Raw genomic sequence first — 22756 nt, 5'->3', positions numbered from 1 at the left:
AGAAGGAGATTTACTTAATAATAGTGTGTGTCGAAGGGGCAGGGATCTTTGGGACACTTTAACAACAAAAGAGCTGGTAGGTACCATTTCCCTCCCCTAGTCTAGATACACAGATAACTGCAGAAGACAATGCTGCTGGAACACTCCCCACCTAGCTTGCTAGCAGCATGCCTCACCTCCATGTTCTTCTGCATATCTGCCCCTCCACAAACTGGCTGGCCTTGGCAGGAGTTTTCCTGGATGGCTGTAGCTCCTCTCCCACTTTGGACCAGCACACCCCATGCTGGCACCATGCATCCTGCCCCCACATTCTTCTGCAGACCTACCCCCTCCAATACAGCCTTAGCCTGAGCCCCTCCAAAGAGGTGTCACAAACCTGGAGTCTACAAGCAGTCCCAACAGGGACCAGCATCACTCCAAAATGACTCCTGCCCTTGGGAGAAGGGAAGATAACTACACAGACCAGTCCAACTGTAGCACCAGCAGTAGGCTAGGGGCAGACATCTGGTGCCTGCCCTCACCCTCCCCCACAACTACCACCAAAGCTGCTCAGGGAACCACACAGAAAAAGTGTCCTATAGTTCTATGCTACTGCATCCCTGGAAAACACCTGGTCAACTCAACTCAAGCCAAAGGCAGCTCCAGACTGACCCTCTAACAACACAGATATTAAGCTCTGCCAACAACAAGCAAAAAGAGCCATTGCAGATGACTGGACTGAAGGCAAAAACTCAGCCACAATACCAGGGTGCATACAACACACATAGGAGACATCCCTGAAGCACCAGGTTCTGGTGAAAAGGGGACATTGCACTGCAGAGCACAAAAGAACCTCTTATAAGGCCACTACTTTCAAGAGCAGGAGATACAGCTGATTTTCCTAACACACTGAAACAGACACAAAGAGTGAAAATGAGGGGAAGAATATGCCCCAAATGAAAGAACAGGACAAAATACAGAAAGAGAGCTAAATGAAACAGAGATAAGTAATATGCCTGATAGAGAATTCAAAGTGACAATCATAAAGATACTCACTGGACTTGAGAAAGGAGTGAAAGACCTCTGTCAAACCCTCAACGAAGAGACAGAAAACATCAAAAAGAAACAATCAGGTTCTTTTATCTAAGTTCTAATAAGAACTCAATAACTGAAATTAAAAAACACTAGAGGGAATAAATACTAAACTAGAAGAAACAGAAGAATGGATCAGTGACCTGGAGGACAGAGTAATGGAAAGCAATCAAGCTGAATAGGAGAATGAATGAATGAATGAATGAACGAACCCAAAATGAAAATAGATTAAAGGGAACTCAACAACACTATCAAGCATTATAACATTTGAATTATCAGGATCCCAGAAGGAGGAGAGAGAGAAAAGGGGACAGAAAATGTATTTGAAGAAGTAATAGCTGAAAACTTCCCGAATCTTGGAAAACAGATATCCATATGTAGGAGGCACAGAGAGCCCCCAACAAAATCAAGCCACATCAAGACACATAGTAATTAAAATGGCAAAAGGTAATGGTCAACAGAGAATTTTAAAAGCAGCAAGAGCAAACAGTTACATACAAGGGAAATCCCATAAGGTTATCAGCTGATTTTTCAACAGAAACTTTGCAGGCCAGAGAAGAGTGGCATGATATATTCAAAGTGCTAAACAAACAAACAAACAAAACCTGCAACCAAAAATACTCTATCCAGCAAGGGTTTCCTTCAGAATAGAAGGAAAGATAGTTTCCCAAACTAAAGTTAAAGGAACTCATCACCACTAATCCAGTGCTATAGGAAATAGGAAATGTTAAAGGGGACTCTCTCAGGGGAAAGGAAAGAGTAAGAAAAGTAGGAAACACAAAAGCAGTAAAGTATATCTATAAAAATCAGTCAAAGAATTCACAAATTAAAAGGTTGTAAAGTAGGATACCATATACTGAAAACATGAAGGGGAGAGGAATAAAAATTTAGTGTTTAGAATGGATTCAAACTTAAGTGACTACCCACTTAATATAAACTATATATGCCTAAGATGTTATATATAAACCTAATGGTAACCAAGTCAACCAAATCAAAAACCAGAAATAGATATACAAAAAATAAAGAGAAAGGAACTGTGGGAGAAGAGAGCAAGAGAAGAAAGGAACAGAGAAAAACTACAAAACAACTGAAAAACAAGTAACAAAATGGCAATAAGTACATACCTATCAATAATTACTTTGAATATAAATGGACTAAAGGCTCCAATCAAAAGACATAAGGTGTCAGAATGGATAAAAATGCAAGACCCAGGGCACCTGAGTGGCTCAGTCGGTTGAGCATATGACTCTTGATCTCAGCCCACATTGGGCTCCACACTAGGCATACAGCCTACTAAAAAAAAAAAAAAAAAAAAAAAAAAAAAAAAGCAAAAACCATCTATATGCTTCCTATATGGGATTCATTTTAGACCTAAAGACACATGCAGATTGAAAGTGAAGGGTTGGAAAAGCATTTCTCATTCAAACAGAAATGAAAAGAAAGCTGAGGTAGCAATACTTATATCAGACAAAAGACTTTAAAACAAAGACTATAACAAGAGACAAAGACACTTTGTAATAATAAAAGGGACAATTCCACAAGAAGATAATAACAAATGTAAACATTTATGCACCCAACAAGAGAGCATCCAGATACATAAAGCAGCTAATAACTAAGGAAGTAATCAATAGCAATAATAGGAGGGGACTTTAACACCCTACTTACATCAATGTATAGATTATCTAAACAGATCAACAATGAAACAGTGGCTTTGAATGGCACATTGAACCAGATGGATCTAATAAATATATTCAGAATATTCCATCTTAAAACAGCAGAATACACATTCGTTTCAAAGGCACATGGAACATTCTTCAGGATAAATCACATGTGAGGCCACAAAATAAGTCAACAAATTCAAAAAGATAAAAGTCATACCATGCATCTTTTCTGATCACAATGCTATGAAACTAGAAATCAACCACAGGAAAAAATCTGGAAAGACCACAAATACATGGCGGTAATACAATATGTTACTAAACAATGAGAGGGTCAACCAAGAAATCAAAGAGGAAATAGGAAATAAAATACATGGAGACAAATGAAAATGAAAACACAACTATCCAGAATCTTTAGGATGCAGCAAAAGCTGTTCTCAGAAGAAATTGTAGAGCAATAGAGGCTTGTCTCAAGAAGCAAGAAAAATCTCAAATAAACAACCTAACTTTACAACTAAAACTAGAAAAAGAAGAACAAACAAAAGCCAAAACCAGTAGGAGGGACATAATAAAAATTAGAACAGATCAATGAAATCAGGAGCCATGACTTTGAAAAGATAAACAAAATTAATAAACTTTAGCCAAAACTATCAAAAAAAAAAGAAAGAAAGAAAAGAGAAGACTCAAAATCAGAAATAAAAGAGAAGTAACAACCAGCACCACAGAAATATAATATGCCAATATGCCAAAAACTGGGACAACCTAGAAGAAATAGATAAATTCCGAGAAACATATAACATTCTTCCAATCAGGAAGAAATAGAAAATTTGAACAGACTGATTACCAGCAATGAAGTTGAGTCGGTAATCAAAAAATGCACAACAAACAAAAATCCAGGATCAGATGGCTTCACAGGTGAATTCTACGTTTAAAGAAGAGTTAATATCTATTCTTCTCAAACTATTACAAAAAAAATAGAAGAGGAAGGATAGCTTCCAAATTCATTCAATGAGGTCAGCATTACCCAGATACCCAAACTAGACAAAGAGACTACAAAAAAACAAAAAACAAACAAAATATAGGCCAAAATCTCTGGTGAACATAGATGCAAAAAGTCCTCAACGAACTATTAGCAAATCAAATCCAGCACTACGTTAAAAACATCATTCCCCAGAATCAAGTGGGATTTATTCCTGAGCTAGAAGAGTGGTTCAATATTCACAAATCAATCAACATGATACATCACATCAACAAGGGATAAAAACCATATGATCATTTCAATAGTTTCATCTTTTAAAAGATTTTATTTCTTTATTTGACAGAGAGAGAGACAGCCAGTGAGAGAGGGAACACAAGCAGGGGGAGTGGGAGAGGAAGAAGCAGGCTCCCAGTGGAGCAAGGAGCCTGATGCGGGGTTCGATCCCAGAACGCCAGGATCATGCCCTGAGCCGAAGGCAGACACTTAACGACTGTGCCATCCAGGCGCCCCCATTTCAGTAGTTTCAGAAAATGCATTCAGCAAAGTACAACATCTATTCAACTGTAAACAAATTTAGAGGGAAAATATCTCAACATAATAAAGGCTATATAAGAAAAACCCACAGCTAACATCATATTCAATGGTGAAAACTGAGAGCTTTTTCCCTAAGATCAGGAACAAAACTAAGGATGTTTACACTCACCACGTTTAGTCAACATAGTACAGGAAGTCCTAGCCACAGCAATCAGACAAGAAATAAAAAGACATCTAAGTTGGTAAGGAAGATCTAAAACTGTCACTATTTGCAGATGACGTAATACAAAAATATAATACAGATGACATAATATAGAAAACCCTAAACACTTCCCAAAAAAAACTACTATAACTGATAAATGAATTCGGTAAGATTTTGGGATATAAAATCAGTACAAAGAAATCCGTTACATTTCTATACACTAATAACAAAGTAGCAGAGAAATTAAGAAAACAATCCCATTTACAATTGCACCAAAAATAATAAAATACCTAGGAATAAACTTATACAAGGAGGTGAAAGACCTGTATTTTGAAACTATAAAACAATGATAAAAGAAATTGAAAACAACACAAATAGAAAGATATTCCATGCTCGTGGAGTGGAAGAACAAATATTGTTAAAATGTCCATACTACCCAAAGCAATCTACAGATTTAATGCAATCCCCCATCGAAATACCAAGAGCATTTTTCACAGAACTAGAATACTAAAATTTCTATAGGACCACAAAAGAGCTCAATTAGCCAAAGTAATCTTGGAAAAAAAGAACAAAACTGGAGGTATCACAATCCTATATTTCAAGATATATTGCAAAGCTGTAGTAACCAAAACAGCATGGTACTGGCACAAAAATAGACACAGATCAATGGAAAGAATATAGCCCAGAAATAAACCCCCAATTAAATGGACATTTATCTTTGACAAAGGAGGCAAGAATATGCAATGGGAAAAAGTCTCTTCAACAAATGGTGTTGAGAAAATTGGACAGCTACATGCAAAAGAATGAAACTGGACCACTTTCTCATATCATACAGAAAAATAAACTCAAAATTGACTAAAGACCTAAATGTGAGACCTGAAACCATAAAAATCCTAGTGGAGAATACATGCAGTAATTTCTCTGATATTGGCTGTAGCAATACTTTTCTAGATAGATCTCCTGAAGAGAAAAAAAGCAAAAATATACTATTGGGACTACATCAAAATAAAAATCTTCTGCCCATCAAAGGAAACAATCAACAAAACTAAAAGGCAACTACTGAATGGGAGAAGATATTTGCAGATGACATATCTGATAAAGGGTTAGTAACCAAATTATAAAAGAATTTATACAATTCAACACCAAAACCCCAAATAATCCAATTAAAAATAGGAAGAGAGGAACAGACATTTCTCCAAAGAAGACTTTCAGATGGCCAACAGATACATGAAAAGATGCTCAACATCACTAATCGTCAGGGAAATGCAAAGCAAAACCACAGTGAGATATCACCTCACACTTGTTAGAATGGCGAAAGTCAAAAACACAAGAAGCAACAAGTGTTGGTGAGGCTGTGGAGGAAAAGGAACACTCATGCTCTTAGTGGGAATGCAGACTGGCGCAGCCGCTGTGGAAAACCGTATGGAGCTTCTTCAAAAAATTAAAAATAGAATTTCCCTAGGATGTAGCAGTTCCACTTCTGGGTATTTACCCAAAGCATATAAAAACACTAATTCCGAAAGATATATGCAACCCCATGCTTATTACAGCATTATCTACTACAACAGCCAAATTATGGAAGAAGCCCAAGTGTCCATCAGTAGATGAATGGATAAAGAAGATGTAGTGTGTACACACACGTATGTACACACACTGGAATATTACTCTACCATCAAAAAGAATGATATCTTGCCATTTGCAGGGCATGGATGGAGCTAAAGGGTATAATGCTAAGTGAAATAAGTCAGAGAAAGACAAATACCATACGATTTCACTCATATGTGGAATTTAAGAAACAAAGAAAAAAAAGACCAAAAAAATCACTGTTAAATAGAGAACTGATGGATACCAGAGGGGAGAGGGGAGAGAGGTGGCGGGATGGGTAAAATAGGTGAAAGAGATTAAGAGTACACTTGCGATGAACACTGAGTAATGTACAGAATTGTTGAATCACTATTGTACACCTGAAAATACAACACTGTATGCTAATTATACTGGAATTCAAAAAAAAATTTAAATAACAAAGTATAGTTATTTTTAATAGAAGCAATTAGACCTTCATAGTATTGAAGTATATATCTTCTTCTATTAACTGTGGGTCTGAGGTAGCAGGGCAGAGTGCACTGGATGTCCTAGGACTATTACAAGGGTGAGAGTGAGGAGTTCCAAGGGGGTGAATCTGACATTTGGGAGAGCAACAGCAGTGCTTCCGACCAAGGTATTTGGAGGATATCTATTAATTTTGCCAGTGAGTCTTAATAGTGCCATTAGAGCATGTGACTAACCCTGAGGACTGAGGACGGAAGCACAATGAATGTGGTGTAAAACCAACCAAACAGCACAATTATCAAAGCACCTGACCGGTAAAATAGGCTCCCTGATCACTGTAAAGTTTGAGAGGGGTTCCCCTGGTATAATCTTTTCTGACAGAAGCATTGGCCTGACTTAGAAGAGAAAGCTTTGGTCCAGTGAGAAAACACACAAACCATGACTAAAATATATTTATACATGAGAGGGGAAGTTGTATAAAATGCATTTGCAGGAACAGATTTCTCTGGATGGTAGGCACTTTGGAAAGCCTCATTAACTTTTCCCCACCAATATTGTTTCATAAATGCTATCATTTGTCAGCAGACCAATGGTTTAATGCATGTACAGTGGTTAAGTACAGCAAATTTTAGAATTCTGATAGGGCCAGAGTGTTATTTGGCCCAAAACAGAATTAGTTGTCTTCTTATGGAGCCAAAATTATTAGATTTCCAATATTTTTTCCCTTTCCTAGGGCCAATTGTTAGATATTTATCAATTTTTCCAAAATTATCATTTGGGAGAACATCCCTTTGAGCTATGGCAGAGGTCTGGCCATTAATTTCCTTGAGAAGAGCAATTTTGGCAGAAATATCAGTGCGGTGGATTACTTTGTCCTCCAGGGAGTGTCTGAAATGCCCAGGAACCTTAAGAGCCAAGGCAATCGACAAAAATATGGCATCTGATAAATTCTTCCATTGGAGATAAGGACAGCGCATTGTCCCCATAATATTCAAAAATCATGAGCTACCCCTAAAACATACCAACTAACAGTATAAATGTTTGCAATTTTACCCTTGGCTAAGATATGAACTCAAGTAAGGACATATCATTCAGCCTGTTGGGCTGAATTATCCAAATGTAAAGGTGTTGTTTCAGTGACCCCAAGAGGAATTACAATAGAATACTCAGTATGATATTTACTATTTTCATCCTTTAGGTAAGAACCATCAGTAAACCATGAAAAACCTGCACTGGTTAGAGGAGTTTCATATAAATTGTCACAGGGATTCAAAGGTAATCTGTCAGCACTAAGCAGTTGTGAGGGGTTTCATCTGATTCAAACGTAGTCCTTATTCTGATGCCTCAAGTATCAAACCTGAGTTTGAGATAACTGCAGTTTTTCTTTGGAGACTTTATGTCCCTTTAAGGCCAAAAATTTCAACAGGTGGATGCTTTCTTCCTGTGAAGGGGTTTGAGAAGGGGAGCAGAGAAGCAAATCATCTATGTATTTTACAACAAGATAGAGCCTGGAGAAAACTTTTTATCATCCAAATCAACTTTTAAGGTTCATGAAAAGTAAAAAGGACTCTTTGTGAAACCCTGGGCATTATTGTTCAGGTATATTTCCATTCTTCCCAAGTGAAAGCAAAAAGATATTGGCTATCCTCATCAACTGGAATCCTAAAAAGGTATTGCATAGATCAATTTCAGTGAAAAATTTGCCTTCAGCGAGAATGGATGTTAGTGGCTGGGGGGGTGGGGTAGGAGCCACAAGGTGCCGAGGAGTAACAATGTTATTTATTGCTTGGAGGCCTTAGGCAAATTTCCATCCTGGTCATTGGGTTCTCTCACAGCTAAAATAGGGGTATTACAGGCACTAGTGCGGGGCATGATGAAGCCCCGAGCGTTGTAATATTCTATTATGGACTTGATGTCTCCTTGAGAGGCTTATTTATAGGCTATTAATTATGGGAGAGATTTTAAGGGATTTGAATCCTGATGGAAGGTGCACTGTGGATTTTGCGAATATCAATTGAGGCTTTTGCCCATAAAAAGGATGGTAGCTCAGCCAATACGAATAAATAAAAAACATTGAAGTGTCATTTAATTTTCCTGGTTGGCTATTTTTATTACCATTGTCAAATTCTAGAATTATTTCTCCCTTTTGAGAAAAATCTTGGCATCCTACTTTTCTAAGAAATCTCAGCCCAATAAATGGAGGTAGAATAAGAGGAAAAAGGGTAGGTCTCAAAGGGCCTAGACAAAAGGGAAAAGGTTCAGAGCAGGGTCTTGTTGAGGTTTATTCGAGAGCCCTACTATTGGAACCGCTTCAGTGCTCTAAGGCAGGGGCTGCTCTGTAGCAGTGGGGGTAAGCACTGGGAGGGTAGCTGTGGTATCAATACAAGCAGATTTTCATTTCCAGTCTGGAGAGTGGTTTCTCTGAAGCCAGTTAAGAGGGAGGATTGAGAAGAGCCCCTATAATTTCTTGGACTCTGTTACCGGGAATTAAGAGGACACTGGAAAGGCCAACTAGAAGGCTGAAGGTACCTGGAACGCTTAAATTCATAATACTCTCTTTTCCCAACGCCCTGGCTCTTAAGAGCAGTAACAACAGAAACTACGGAGATTTGGGGTTTGTTTAGAGGCCTTCATTTGCTGGAGTTGAAAATTAAGAATTTTAGGGGCACCTGGGTGGCTCAGTCGTTGAGCGTCTGCCTTTGGCTTGGGCGTGATACCGGTATTCTGGGATCGAGCCCCACACCAGGCTCCTCCGCTATGAGCCTGCTTCTTCTTCTCCCACTCCCCCTGCTTGTGTTCCCTCTCTCGCTGTCTCTCTCTGTCAAATAAATAAATAAAATCTTTAAAAAAAAATTACGAATTTTAGCAGTTTTTCTTTTAGGTGGGTCATCAAAGATGTGAGTGAGCAGATTTGTCAAATTAACTAAATCTGGAGTGGTAAATTTCCTATTTCATCCTGATCCTTTTAACTAAAAGAAAAGATCCCGGTTAAGCCCACTGATAAACAGAATGAAATGCCACCCAGGTGGATTCAACATCTACAGAAAGACCAGAACAGTCTTAAAATACAATTTGGAGTTGATTGTAATAATCATGAACAGGTTTGTCAGGCTTTTGTGTGTAAGCCCGAATCCTGTGTCAATCAGCAAGCTGAACAACAGCTACTCTAATTGCTCAGTAGAGATCCCCAGCAAGCGTTCCAGTATCGGGTCAAAAGTTAGGGCTTTCTCTAAATCACCGTCAGGATGTTACCTTAGGGTTTGTTTCATCCGGTGCTTGGCCTGGTCCTCACCGCTAAGCAGGTGGGCTAGTTGATATAAAGCCGAGACTCGAGGCTGTTCAGTCTGAACATGCTGAATTCTTCAGCAAAGTTCATGGAGGTACTCAGTCACTTTAGGAAACTTCATGGCTCACAATTCGGCCTTAGTCCAGGGAACATAAGAAACTTGGGTTTTGTTTAGGTCAACAAAAAACTGGGTGCCTGGGTGACTCAGTCAGTTAAGCATCTGCCTTCAGCTCAGGTTATGATTGTAGGGTCCTGGGATGGAGCCCTGCCTCAGGTTCTCTGCTCCGCAGTCAGCAGGGAGTCTGCTTTTCCCGCTCCCTCTGCCCTTCCCGTTCATGTGTCCTCTCTCTCTCTGATAAATAAGATCTAAAAAATAAAAATAAAAAAAAGTTTAAAAATAAAGAGTATGTTTTTTAAGAGGCTCGGGAGAGGAAGGAGGAGACAGATTCATGTCTGCAAAAATGAGGGAAGGAAAAGGGGCCTCAGAAGCCATTTTGACTCCTTTCAATTTTTTGCCTCAGGTTAGAAATAGTGTCTTGCAAAGAGGCGAACTTAGAATCCTGAGAACATCGGAAGCCTCCAGGTACCATTTAACATAAGCATCCCATTCAGGTTTGTTTTGGAGCCACAGCTTTCTAACTTTGAGTAAAGCAAGTTTGGGGAGATCAAAATTCCCCATAATGGCCTTTGATGTTCTGCATTTTGGTTAAGTCAATCCATTCAGTTATAAATGCATATGGGAGAGACCACAGTTTTGTTTTTTAAAAGATTTTATTTATTTATTTGAGACTGAGCGAGAGCGGGCGGGGGAGGGGCAGAGGGAGAAGCAGACTCCCCAGTGAGCAGAGAGCCTGAGGTGGGGCTCGATCTCAGGACCTCGAGATCACCATCTGAGCCAAAGGCAGCCACTCAATCGACTGAGCCATCCAGGCACCAAGACCATAGTTTTAAAACAAAACTGGCCAGAGCTTGGCTGGGGGGCACCCTCGAGGCATTCTGATGACTGGAATCCCACTTCCTGGAGGTTTTTCTCTAAAGAGAAAAATTCCTGAACAGCAGTTTTGACAGGAACAGCCTGGTTCCAGAAGGAATCAGGCCAAAGGCCCGCACAGTTCCAGTAGCAACAGTCCAGTTCCAAACAGGAGTCCTACCAAGGGCCGAGTACTCTTAGAAAACAAAAACAAGACCTTAAAACAAATCCCAAATAATGTCTGGAAAACTCAAACACACAGTGTGGTGCTTGAAATCCAGGACAAAACTTACCCTCATACCCCAGGGTGGGCAAGAAAGCAAGGAGTCCAGGAGCCAAGGGGGACCAGCACCTGTTTGCTGACCAGCCTCAGAGCTGTTGGGGGTGGGGAGGGGGGAGTTCTTCTCTGGATCCCGCGTCTGATCACTAAGTAATGTTAATGTTAACCTTAAAAATAAAACTGTTGGCTATCTTACCTGCGAAGAAGTGTTTATTTGGGAACAGCAGGGAATTGCAAACCAGGGCAAACAAGCTACAGCAAAACCACAAAACGAAGGAGAAAAACACTTTTATAGAGGAAAGGGGGACGTTAGGAAGGCTGTTACAAACAAAAAGTCAATAAGAGTAAATTGGGAGTTTGAAGTATAGGGGCTTTTCATTGGCTAAGTTGTGAGGATGTCGCATTGGTTGGGCTGTTGCCAGGAAGGAGGAGAGCCTTTCTTCCCCCTGTTAGGGTAGTAAAGTAATACCCACCTGCAAAGTACCCCTGCTTTCCCTATTGTTTCTGCACTTGACAAGGAGGTGAGAGCTCCCCCTACCTGGCCTCCTGACCATTCCTTTAGGAAGTTTCCTTCTTTTTTCTTTTTTTTTTTAATTTAAATTTTAGTTAGTGAGCATACAGTGCAATATGGGTTTCTGGAGGAGAATTCAGGGATCCATCACTTAAACACAACACCCAGTGCTCATCATAACAAGTGCCCTCTTTAATACCCAAGAAACAACCAGCGTTGGGGGGGATGCAGAGAAAGGGGAACCCTCTTGCACTGCTGGTGGGAATGCAAATAGATGCAGCCAGTCTGGAGAACAGTCTGGAGGTTCCTCAAAAAGTTAAAGGAGGTTTTCGTCCATTATTTTTCACAGTATTAAGCCTTTCCTCCTTCAACTCCTGTTGCAGTCATCAAACTCTGGGTGTCAGCTGATTTTCATATCACCTGTGAAAGGGTGTTTGATTAAAGTTCCCCAAAGCCTTATAAATTGGTAGGTGGGTAGAAGGAAAATATTTTTACCATCCCTCTTGGATTGTTTTGAGGTGCCTAAAAGAAAGGGCTGGTAGATAGGGAAAAGCAAAGGTACTGTAGAACATTCTGCATTCCAGTGTCCTGTTTGTTGTGCTGCGATTCTCTCAGCCTAAATATTCATGCTTAGAAAGCAATCGAACTTGCTACTTAGGAAATGCCTTCTTACCCTGCCTCCTCGCTGGTTTGCCCAGAGCGCCACCGAGAGGCACTGCGGGCCAATGAAAGGAGCCTACATTTGGGGCCAGACCCGGGTTTGAATACCTGCCTGCCTCTTTCCGGCCGCACTAACTGTGAGCCGTGGGAAGAGTTGCCCAACCTGAGTTTCCCCATCATATGACGAAGGCCGTCCATGAAGAGGCCCTCAGGGAGTGTCAAAGTTGGTGACTGCACCCGCACCACCTCTTCTCAGGGCTCAGCTTTACTCTAGCTTCTTACCAGGCCATAAGGACCAAACCCGAAAGGGCAAGGGAGAGGCACTGACCTCGAAGTCAGGGTGCTGGGCGATGGGTTGGCACAACGCTGGATCCTGGCAAGGGCAGCGGGCCCCTGCCCAGAATGGCAGCAGTGACAGCAGCAGCACAGCCAGCGCGGGGACGCCGTGTGGCGGGCGGGCGAGGAGGCACAGGCGACCACGCTGCGGTGGCGTCATGGCGGCAGTCCCTCCTCACTCCTCGGCGGGACCGAGCTCCTCCACCCGCTGGCTCGGGTCAAGCCTCTCAGCAAGGTGGGCCCTGCCTGGGCGCAGAGCGGACCTGGGAGGGGCTGACGTGGGGAGGGCGGGGCAGTCTCGGCCAATGGGGACGTGAAGGTGGGGTGAAGGAGAAAGGCTGCCTCGAAGACCTGCCCTGGCAAGCCAGTGCCTCAGGCCCCAGCAGACCTGCCGATTCAATCAAGCACATGTCATCAGTACCATTTATACCCCTCAACACTCTGCACCTGTCTTCGTGTCGTGGCCCTTTGTCCTCCTTGTACACTTTGAAAGTGGAGGGGGCCCCCCAAATGGAGAAGTAGGGGAGCTTGATAGGGATGACTGAGCAGCATGGTTGCAATGGGGGGGGGAGGGTTCAGGAACTTTCCTGGTGTGCTCTGAAACTGGCTCCCGCACACAGGGCAGGGAGAGAGGAAAGAGGCGGGTCACTCCAGGATGGCAGGTGGCAGTTTTAGTAAGAGCAACGACCTTACATACAAGGCTTTGTCTTGGGCGGCAGCAAGATGAATGGATCCCTGCAGCAACCCTCCAAATCTTAAAAAGCTTATAAAGGGGCCCTAACTGGGCTTAGTCGCATATACTGTGCAGGTGTTTTCAATACTACGTCACTATCTCAAGGCTGTGTCTTGGGAGAAGCCTCTGGGAGCAGCAAAGGCGAGCAGAAGCCGCATTCCAAGGACAGAGGAAGGGGTGAGGAGGCTCAGAGTATTCACAGGTCAATCGGTGGCCATGCCTCTGTGATGACACTCCCGACCTTCCACCCCTGGTGACCAGTTCTTACAATCTCATGTGCCCCCCTCTTCCACAATGAGTCCTGAGTGGTCAGCAAGGGGTTTCATTAACATGGAGGTGGCTCTTTTAGTGGCCGGCTGCTGCAATGGAGGCAGATGCCATAGCAAAAATACAGGTGCACGTAAGAGAAAACACAGGGGACGACAGTAATTCCCCGAATTAGTGACAACTCTGTCAGGAGCCCCAGGATCCAAATCACCCATTTATTAAATCCTCTAGGCTGGGGGTTGGATCACTCAGGGCATTCACCTGTGTCCTCACGTGATTTAATAGGGATGATACATCAGCAGACTCATCAGGAATGAGCTGAGAACATTGTTTTGATAATGGCACAGATGCCGCCCTGTGAGGTAGTAATACTGCCCAAGGTCATCCTATTTTAGAGGACAGCTCTCATTAGAGTCATTTCAGCCTTCAGTAAGGACAGTGTTTTGGCTATCCTTCAGGGCTTGCTGGCTGAAGGTAGTAAGGCTCTCTATGTGGGCTATAACACCCTCCAAGCCCATGGAGGGAACAAAGACAGTAGCCAGCTGATCACAGCAATGAGACAGTGTCCCCCCGGGCTTGAGGAGAGAGGGAGGACGGCAGCTTTAGGAACTATTGGCCAGGGGAGGTAGCACTGTCAGGCATGAGCAGACAGACTGCGGACAGGATATGCAGAAGAGGACCCCCACCTTCTCTCTCTCAAGGTGTGTGCTCCATTTCAGGCCTCGTGCATTTCCACAAGTCCGGCTTGCAGCAGGACAGTGGATCCCAGTGGAGAATGAGTGTGAAGTCGCTCGCCGGCCCGTCGGCGTGCGGCCTTGCAAACTCCAGGAGCTAATTCCTTTCCCGGGCGCAGCGGGCTCGGCGGTCCCAGCAGCACAGCGTGTTGACCCACGGCTGAGAGTTGGAGCAATGACGGTTTCCTGTCGTGTCCACACCTTTTTGGTGTTGGGGGCCTTGGCAGGGGTCCCCAGTCTGGCATATGGGGCAACTGGTCCTACTCAGTGATGATTCAAGTGTACGAATGCCTAGACAGTACTCCAGTCCACCAGGCCATGGTGGTTTCATCTGCTAACAATTTAATCTGCTGTTTTAATATTTGTTTTCTTTCTACCAACCCTGCTGCTTGTGGATCACTGGGGAGATGAAACCTCCATTTGATGTCTTTTTTTTCCCCCAGTCTTACACACCCTGACCTTCGAAATGTGACTCCCTAATTGCTATCTACTCGATGAGGGTACCCACACACAGTACTCAGTCCTCTAAGCCCCTAACGGTGGCAGCCTGTTGTGCACAGCGGCAGGGGACCGCTTGCGTTAGGCCGGATGCGGCGTCCGCACAAACCGGGGCATATACTGGGTCTTCACTTGGAGGGGCCGGTATAGTCAATCGCCAGCTCTTCACTGGGTGGAACTGCAGCGAATGGCCCCAGATTCTTCCGGCAGTTGCCCGGGGTGTTGTTTAGAACACACAGGATGGCCTGTTCTCTCATTAATGAAGTCTCTGTACTTCAAGGGCAATTTGGCTTCATTGGCCATATGCCACCCCACCTGGGGACCGCGATGGCCATTTTTTCTGCCACCCAATCTGCTGTGCCTACCGGAGGGTCGTTAGCTCAAGCTCGTACCTGAGGTAGGGCGTCAATTTCCTGAGTGCCGGGGGGTGTCAGCGCCTATGAGCTGCGGCTGGAGAGCAGTGAGGGCTCCTTAGACAAGATCTTGCAGATGAACTCAAATGTCTTCCCACACCTTTTGACCCCATAAGGGCTTATTCATAATCATCCACCCCTTGGCCTCCCATCGTCCAAGCCATAGGGCTAATCCCTTCGGTACAGCGTAGCTGTCAGCGTAAAGGGTAAACAGTCGGGGCTCGGGCGTGATCACCAGCCAGACCACTCAGCTCCACCCACCGGCTGCGCTACCTGGAGGAGCGCTGTGCCCATTGCTGGGAGCTGCTGCTCTCTGGGGTTTATTGGGTTTCTGCCCCCTTCCGGAACTGGGACCAAAACCCTAGGGACACTCTCCCCTCTTTGGAGTCACAGACATATTTAACTCAAATGTTAGCCCTACTTGGGAGATGCCCAGAACATTAATCTGCTTTGCCAATATTTTTGCTTTCTTAAAACCAGCTTGCTGCTCTGATCCCCAGTCCCACGTGTGCCCTTTCTCTAGCCGGCAGAATAAGAGATGGAGGCAGTATGCCAGGTAGGGAATAAGAGTCCTCCCCAACCCCCAAATCCTTACAGAAGCTTGTGCCTCCTTCACATTTTTAGGGGTTGGATAGGATTGTACCTTATCAATTCTAACTTTTGGGACAACATAAGTCTTACTGGACCAGATGCCACCCAAAGCCTACGGCAGTGCCTGGGCCTTGCATTTTCTGTGGATTCGCGGCCCATCCTTTCCTTGCAGAGGCTCCAGCAAAGCCTGTAAGGTGTCCTGTGGCAGAGGCAAATTTCTACATGTTAATGTTTTGGCCATTGATGTACATTTCACTGATGTGAGGAAGGAGAACAGGGACAGGTCCCCAGCCACCATCCCATGACATACTGTGGGGCTATGCAGGTAGCCTTGGGCGAGCACTTAAAAGGTTTATTATCATCCCTCCTACGTGAAGGCAAATTGATCCTGGTTACCAGAAACCTGTACTTGTCAGTCTTTTCCACGAATCTCCTGGAAGATGAAGCACTTTTGCAGGAACACATTCGGCCGAAGCAGCAGAGTAAAACAGCAACTCTGCAAGTAACAGAAGACAAAAGTGGCCACGGTTAGAGACCTCATGAGAGCTTCTTACAAACTTGGTAAAGACAAAACATAGAAACTTGTTTTTTTTTTATTTATTATAAACCTTTGTTTATAATTTTTAAAATTTAATTTCATTATAAACCTGTTTATAATTTCTTATCAAGAGCAGACCAACAATGCAAGAAAGTATTATCTTTTTAATAGACAGAAAACCACATTTTATCTTCTATCAGTGGACTTTTAAACTCATTTATTCAATCTTTATCAGTCCTGACCACCTGTAAAATTCCTTTCCAAGGATTCCCCTTCACAAACCTTCTACAACTTTTTCATTCAGATTTTGTCCTAAATTTTCCCTCTCTAAACAACCAATCTCAACGCAGGACAAAATTACTTTCTTTTCCCCCTCAGTAAAAAATGTGTTTTCATTCCTTATACCTTTCTCACACATCTCCTCCTTTCCCTACCTACAGAGTTGTTCTCCTTACCATTTCAAGCTGTCTGTATTTTAAAAAGCCTTCCCCCCCCCACCCTTTTTTTCTTTAGTCCCTGTGGACAATGTTTTGGTTATCTCCAGGGTGTTTACATTTAAAGACAGAACAAGATTTACAAATTCAAGGGTCAGAGAAAGAATGTAAGTTTTCTCCTAAAAGTTTCAAGGTAATTGCTATTTAAAATTTTCCTTCATATTAAGGGTCAGAAGACCTGGAGCTTATCATCACTTACTATAATCTTTTTAAAAATATTTCATTACTTTTGAGAGATTCCTCCTCTTGGCGTCCTAATCAGGCTTTGTCACAAGTGCCCTGATCTCTAGCTGTGGCATCTTGTGCCCTCCTAGCTTTGAAAAACAGCACTTTGAGGTCTCTTAACTTTTTATCCCAGTCTCCCACCTTGTGGACTAGGAACATCTAATTTTGCTTCCTCTCGTGCTTCAACTCCAATAAAAACTTAGGCCCACAAGCATGAGGAGAGGACGGCAACATAATTTTGGAAGCTGGAAAGCACAAGAGCTAAGTACCCCGAACCCCAACAGTAGGGAAAGCTGAGAAACAACCCAATTTAAACCACAGAAATCCTCAGAATGTTCCAGAACTGCAAGAGGAGCTTCAGGAATTCAGGGTCAAGGGGTGAGCGGAAGGTTGTCTGAAAATAAGGGGGCAGGAGTCAGCCTCCAGCAGAGGGGTTACAAACAATATAAAAAGAGCAGGGGGCGCTGTTCAAAGTAGGTAACACCCCATTGCTCACTTAATTCTCACAACAACCCCTGAGACAGACTCAACTACTGTCATCTCTAGTTTACAGACGAAGGGGCACCAGAAGTTAAATAACACGTTCACACCGATGGTGACGTGCGGAGCTGGGCTTTGAACTTAGCATAGCTCCGAAGGCCACCATCTTAAATACGCTATTGAGTCTCCATCCCGCAGCTGAGAAGAGCAAGGCTCAGGCCGGCAGATGCCTGGAAGTCCCATCATCTGAGCTCAGATTTATTAGATAAAGTCCAGTTGGTCATCCTTACAAGGTAAGATCCTTCCCATATGGTGACTATTCACAGAATCCAAAAGGATAGGAAATAGGACCCATTCAAATTACATACTGAATAATGGCAAAATAACCAATAGTCTCTTTGGTGTGAAGTTTCTAAATTACACATTTAATTACCAATAATATTTGTGATCACTATGTATCATTAACAGCAAAAGTATAATTATTTTTAGCTGCCGTGCTGTCCACGATGCACTTTAATATATATATTATCTCATTAAAACACGTGCAGTGACTAGGCATAGATTCGGGTATAGTACCTCTCTAGCATACTGCGGAGATATGTGAAGCTCCATCCTTGAACTGGAGCACGATGACCCCCAAGTTTAGTCCCTTGCCTTTGCGAGGATGCCAAGGACTTCCCTCGCCACCATCTCACCGCCCCCCCCCACCCCCCGCCGGCGTTTGGTCGTCTGGCTCCGAGCACAGTGCTGCTGAGGCCGCTCCACGGCCGTCCCTGCTCTTGGTACTGCGGCTCACTTGGCCCAAGACCCACTGTGCTGGCTTTTGCTTTCTTCCAAGAGTGTTTGCTGTTGCTGTGGCTGCGGAGGCGGCTGGGACGCTGAGGCTGCCGGGCCTGCGACTTCGGGGCTGCGCCCCTCGCCCCCCTCCGCCCCTCCCGCGGGGAGAGCTGGGGCTCTGGTCCTGCCTGGGGCGCTGCCCTGCTGCCTCGGGCCGCTTGCGCCTCCTGCCTCGTCCAGAGACCCCCGGCCCAGTTTCCGGCTCGCGCTTTCCAGATGTTACAGAGAACGTTACCATTTTTGATAGACACTTGAATGGGATTACCTCCAGCTTCAGTCTGAATTCCAGAATGTCACTGTGATGTCTTTTTGTTTGGAGACGCATGCTTATGTTGGCCAAGCTTATACGATGTTTTCAATTTTATGCTATAAGTAAAATTGATATTTATGCTGCTGATGATGATTCAGGAAGAGGGTCACAGAGCAGAGTGAGCAAGAGTTCAAGCTTCACAATCATACAGAGCTGGTTCAAATCTTAGTTCGGCCCAGTTCTAATTGTTGGACCACAAGAATGTTATTTAACTCTTTGAATTTTTATGTCATATGAACAGGTAACAATAGTCTGGTTCTCACAAGATGCTGTAAGAATCATGAAAAAAAGGTAGGGGCGCCTGGGTGGCACAGCGGTTAAGCATCTTCCTTCAGCTCAGGGCGTGATCCCGGCGTTGTGGGATCGAGCCCCACATCAGGCTCCTCTGCTGGGACCCTGCTTCTCCCTCTCCCACTCCCCCTGCTTGTGTTCCCTCTCTCACTGGCTGTCTCTGTCAAATAAATAAAATAAAATCTTAAAAAAAAAAATCATAAAAAAAGGAACGCATGTGAAAACCTTTGTACCTGACACGTATTCATACTAATCTTCATTCCTGGTCTTACTGGAGTGTCAATGACCAGATCCCACACACAGCTGAGAGTGTGTTTTGCACATGTAAGTATTACATAAGTTTTGGTTTCATAATGAAATGAATAAATGCATATTTTTAGATGGTACCTCTAATATCTTATTCAATGAAATTGTAAGATATAAAATTTGCACATCCCTTTATTTAAGAACCAAATATTTTCATTATTGGTTTATAAAGTTCTAGAAGGTTTATGCCATCAAAGCTAATAGAAAAGATTTCTGGCTTTAGCAAAAATTGCCTCTGACAGACCTTAAAATGAAGCAGATGCAATCTTCTCTCCAGGGAGAAAAATCAAATGCAAGTAAGTGCTTGTAAATATTTAAAGAGGAATAAAATAAAATCTGTCAATATTCATTTATTCATTCATACATACTGTTTAACGAACATGTGTTGAGTATTACAATGTCCGAAGCTTATTCTGTACTGATCCTTTAAATTTATTGCTGGCTACGGCGAAGGCTGCGTTGGGCTGAGGACTGGATGAGGCCATGGGACTTGCGGGCTGGAAAGGAGCCCATTCTAGGACTCAGCTTCTGCTACCGTCGCGTGGGGACGTGGCTATTCCTTCTCAGCCTTCTCCACAGGATGCCCTCAACAGCCTGCCCTCTGTGCTCCTGTGTCCCAGCACTCCATCTTTGACCTCTTTTCTTCTTAACCCATACTCACTTTTTGAATGATTTCATCCAGTCCCATGACTTTAAATACAATCTAAACGCTTCTGAACCCCAGCTTTATATCCTCACCATAGTCCCTCACCCGAGCTCCGGATTTGCACATTTAATGACCTGCTTCACACTGCCATTTGGGCATTTCACAGGCACCTCAAACTCACCCTGATTCCATCCCCCACCTGCTTCTTCCGCTCCAGGGCTCCCCACCTCAGTAATCCCCTAGCCAGGCACCAGACTGTTCAGGCAAAGCCCTCTTTCCCTCTCACACACCATCATCTTCAAACTCTCCCCCAAAACATTTCTCGCCTCCTCCGTCACCACTTTAGTCCGAATAACCACCAGCTCTTTCCCTGCCTGCTGAACTGACCCCTAGTTGAATCCTTTTGTTCTTATACCCTTGAAAGCAGCCAGAATTCTCTTTCAAAACTGTATCATTTTCAGCGTATCCTGATCCAACACATTCCAAATGAAACCCGACGTCCTTACCATGACCTCTGACGCTCTACTGTGCTGGCTTCTGTCTGTCACTTACCTTCAGTCTCTCTCGCTGGCAGCTTCTTCCCATTCTTTGACGTCCCCACCTTGTTCTCTGAGGCCCTTTGCAGGTGCTACCCCCTCTGCTTTGACCACTCTTCGCCAAGCTTCTCAAGGCTCTTCCCGTCACTTGTTTCAGGGCTCGCTCATCGGTTACCTCCCCGTAGATCTCCCAAGCGGCCTCTCGGAGAGGCTCTTCCTCACTTGAAATCACCCTACTTCACCTTACTTTTCCTCAAAGTACTCATCAGCCCCAACATACATGTATTTGTTTAGTGGCATCTTAATCAGAAGAGATTTAATTTTATTTTAAGATTTTATTTATTTATTTGACAGAGAGACAGCCAGCGAGAGAGGGAACACAAGCAGGGGAGTGGGAGAGGAAGAAGCGGGCTTCCCAGGGGAGCAGGGAGCCCGATGCAGGGCTCGATCCCAGGACCCTGGGGTCACGCCCTGAGCCGAAGGCAGACGCTTAACGACTGAGCCACCCAGGCGCCCCGAGATTTAATTTTTCTTATTTGTCTCTGAGTTCCTGTTACTTAGAATAGTGTCTGTAGCATAAAAGACATTCAATAAATGTTTGTGAAATGAATAAGTGAATGTCTCTACTTCCTTCCCATCCAGAAAACATAGCACCGGGGGCTGACTGAAGTTCGGGTCCTTCAGTTTTTGATAACGTTTACTGAGCACTTATGTGCTAGCATGATACTAACAGGTGGGGTTTTTTTTAATTCATTATCTTATTTAATACTCAAACCCTACAAAGTAGGTATTCCTTTTGTCATTATTATTACTACCTCCTATTTTACAGATGAGGGAACAACTCAGCAAGGTTCGATAACTTGGCCAACACAGCTGGTAAGAGATAGACAAGTGTTGGGAAAGGCAGTTGTGAGCAGTTTGTTGACCCTCGTGCAACTGCTGAGGAGTGCCTTGGGCCTGGAACATTTGCTTGTATGGAGATAAAGAGCCATCACCACCTGTGCTGCTAGACTTACCTCCTTCTTTGGGACTGTCTTTCCTTGTTCTGGGTTTGTTCAGGGCTCTCTCCCTGTTTTTTCAAGATCCTTATCTTATGTATATGTGTATGGGCAGGAGGCCAGAGGTAAGCTATCTCTAAAATGACTCTAACAAAATCTTTGAAGCTGTTCAGCCAAGGCTCCAGATAATTCCAATCTCGCATTGCTAAGATTTTTCCACTCTTAAATATGATTTGTTTACTGTTACACGGTGAGTCACAGGACATATGGAGAATTAACTCAGGTATCTGGTACCATGTCATTGAATAAGATTTCCCCCTGAACACACAGGTGTACGGTATATTGTGTATGTTTATGCTGTCTCCAGGAATTTGGAAGAATTGGACATAAGGAGACAACTGCTGTTGGTCCTGACAGCATTCAAAATTATATCCGGGAGGATCCTTTTAAATAAGTAGAATTAACTTCTAGAGAAAAGAAGTTTGAGGGTACTGTACTCATTGATGATACTGCTGTTTTTTTTTTAAGTCACACTTACCTCTCAAGATGCTTATAACATTGTCATCTCCAAATAGATTCATTGCAGCAAAGTGTGTCTGCTATAATGATGCCCAAGAAATATTCTGAGTCTGGTGAAGAGGTTCTTTATATTTTTGCCCTTGGAAAGTCATTCACATGTGTATTTTGTTTCAGAATATTCCATTTTTCTTCCTGAAATGCACATCATTACGTAAGACTTAGTATTTCATTTCTTACACCTCTACTTGTCCACAACATTGTTAGAGATCAGTCTCTCACTACTCTTGTGAAACTTGGTAAGACATTGAGAATGGAAGTTTTTCATATTTAATTGCTGAAGTGCAAACAGTTGATTATCTAAAGAACATGTCTAATCCTGGTTGGCCTTTTCCTGCCTCCCCAAAGTCTCCAAGACAGAATCAGACAACCATGGGATGTTAGAAACAGAAGAGACATCAGAAACTCCAAACTTAATCCCTCTTTTTACAAAGAGCATGACTTGCTTGCTTCCACTGCCATGATTTATTTCCTGGGAGTAGAAATGCATCAAATTATTCGCATGAGCAAGAAAAAAATTAGGAAAAGAATCCAGCTTCCAAAATGGACTGCAAATATAAACCAAGTGGTTTTTGTTGCCCTCCCCTGCAATACCCCACCCTCCATTAGCAGAAACATGAGAAAGTTCAGAGAAAGTTCAGAGATTGATAACACCTGTATTTGGTGTGGAGTTTTTATTATAAAATTGAAAAGATTGAATTTGATGTAATTATTGAGTCTCAGGCCAATTTAAAACTCATCCAATTG

General features: G+C 43.2%; 1 protein-coding gene across 1 annotated transcript in view; it reads right to left on the bottom strand.

The window, feature by feature from the left end:
- CTBS (chitobiase) overlaps positions 1-22756 on the bottom strand; it is a 63085-nt gene that overhangs the window by 28127 nt on the left and 12202 nt on the right. The window contains 2 exon segments of the mRNA XM_044383685.3: positions 12529-16268; positions 21972-22144. Of these exon segments, the coding sequence (XP_044239620.3) occupies positions 12529-12696 (168 nt within the window). The 5' untranslated portion in view covers positions 12697-16268; positions 21972-22144.

The sequence above is a fragment of the Ursus arctos genome, unplaced genomic scaffold, assembly GCF_023065955.2.
Source record: "Ursus arctos isolate Adak ecotype North America unplaced genomic scaffold, UrsArc2.0 scaffold_12, whole genome shotgun sequence".
In the NCBI taxonomy this organism is placed as follows: Eukaryota; Metazoa; Chordata; class Mammalia; order Carnivora; family Ursidae; genus Ursus; species Ursus arctos.
This window is presented reverse-complemented; position numbering and strand designations above follow the sequence as displayed.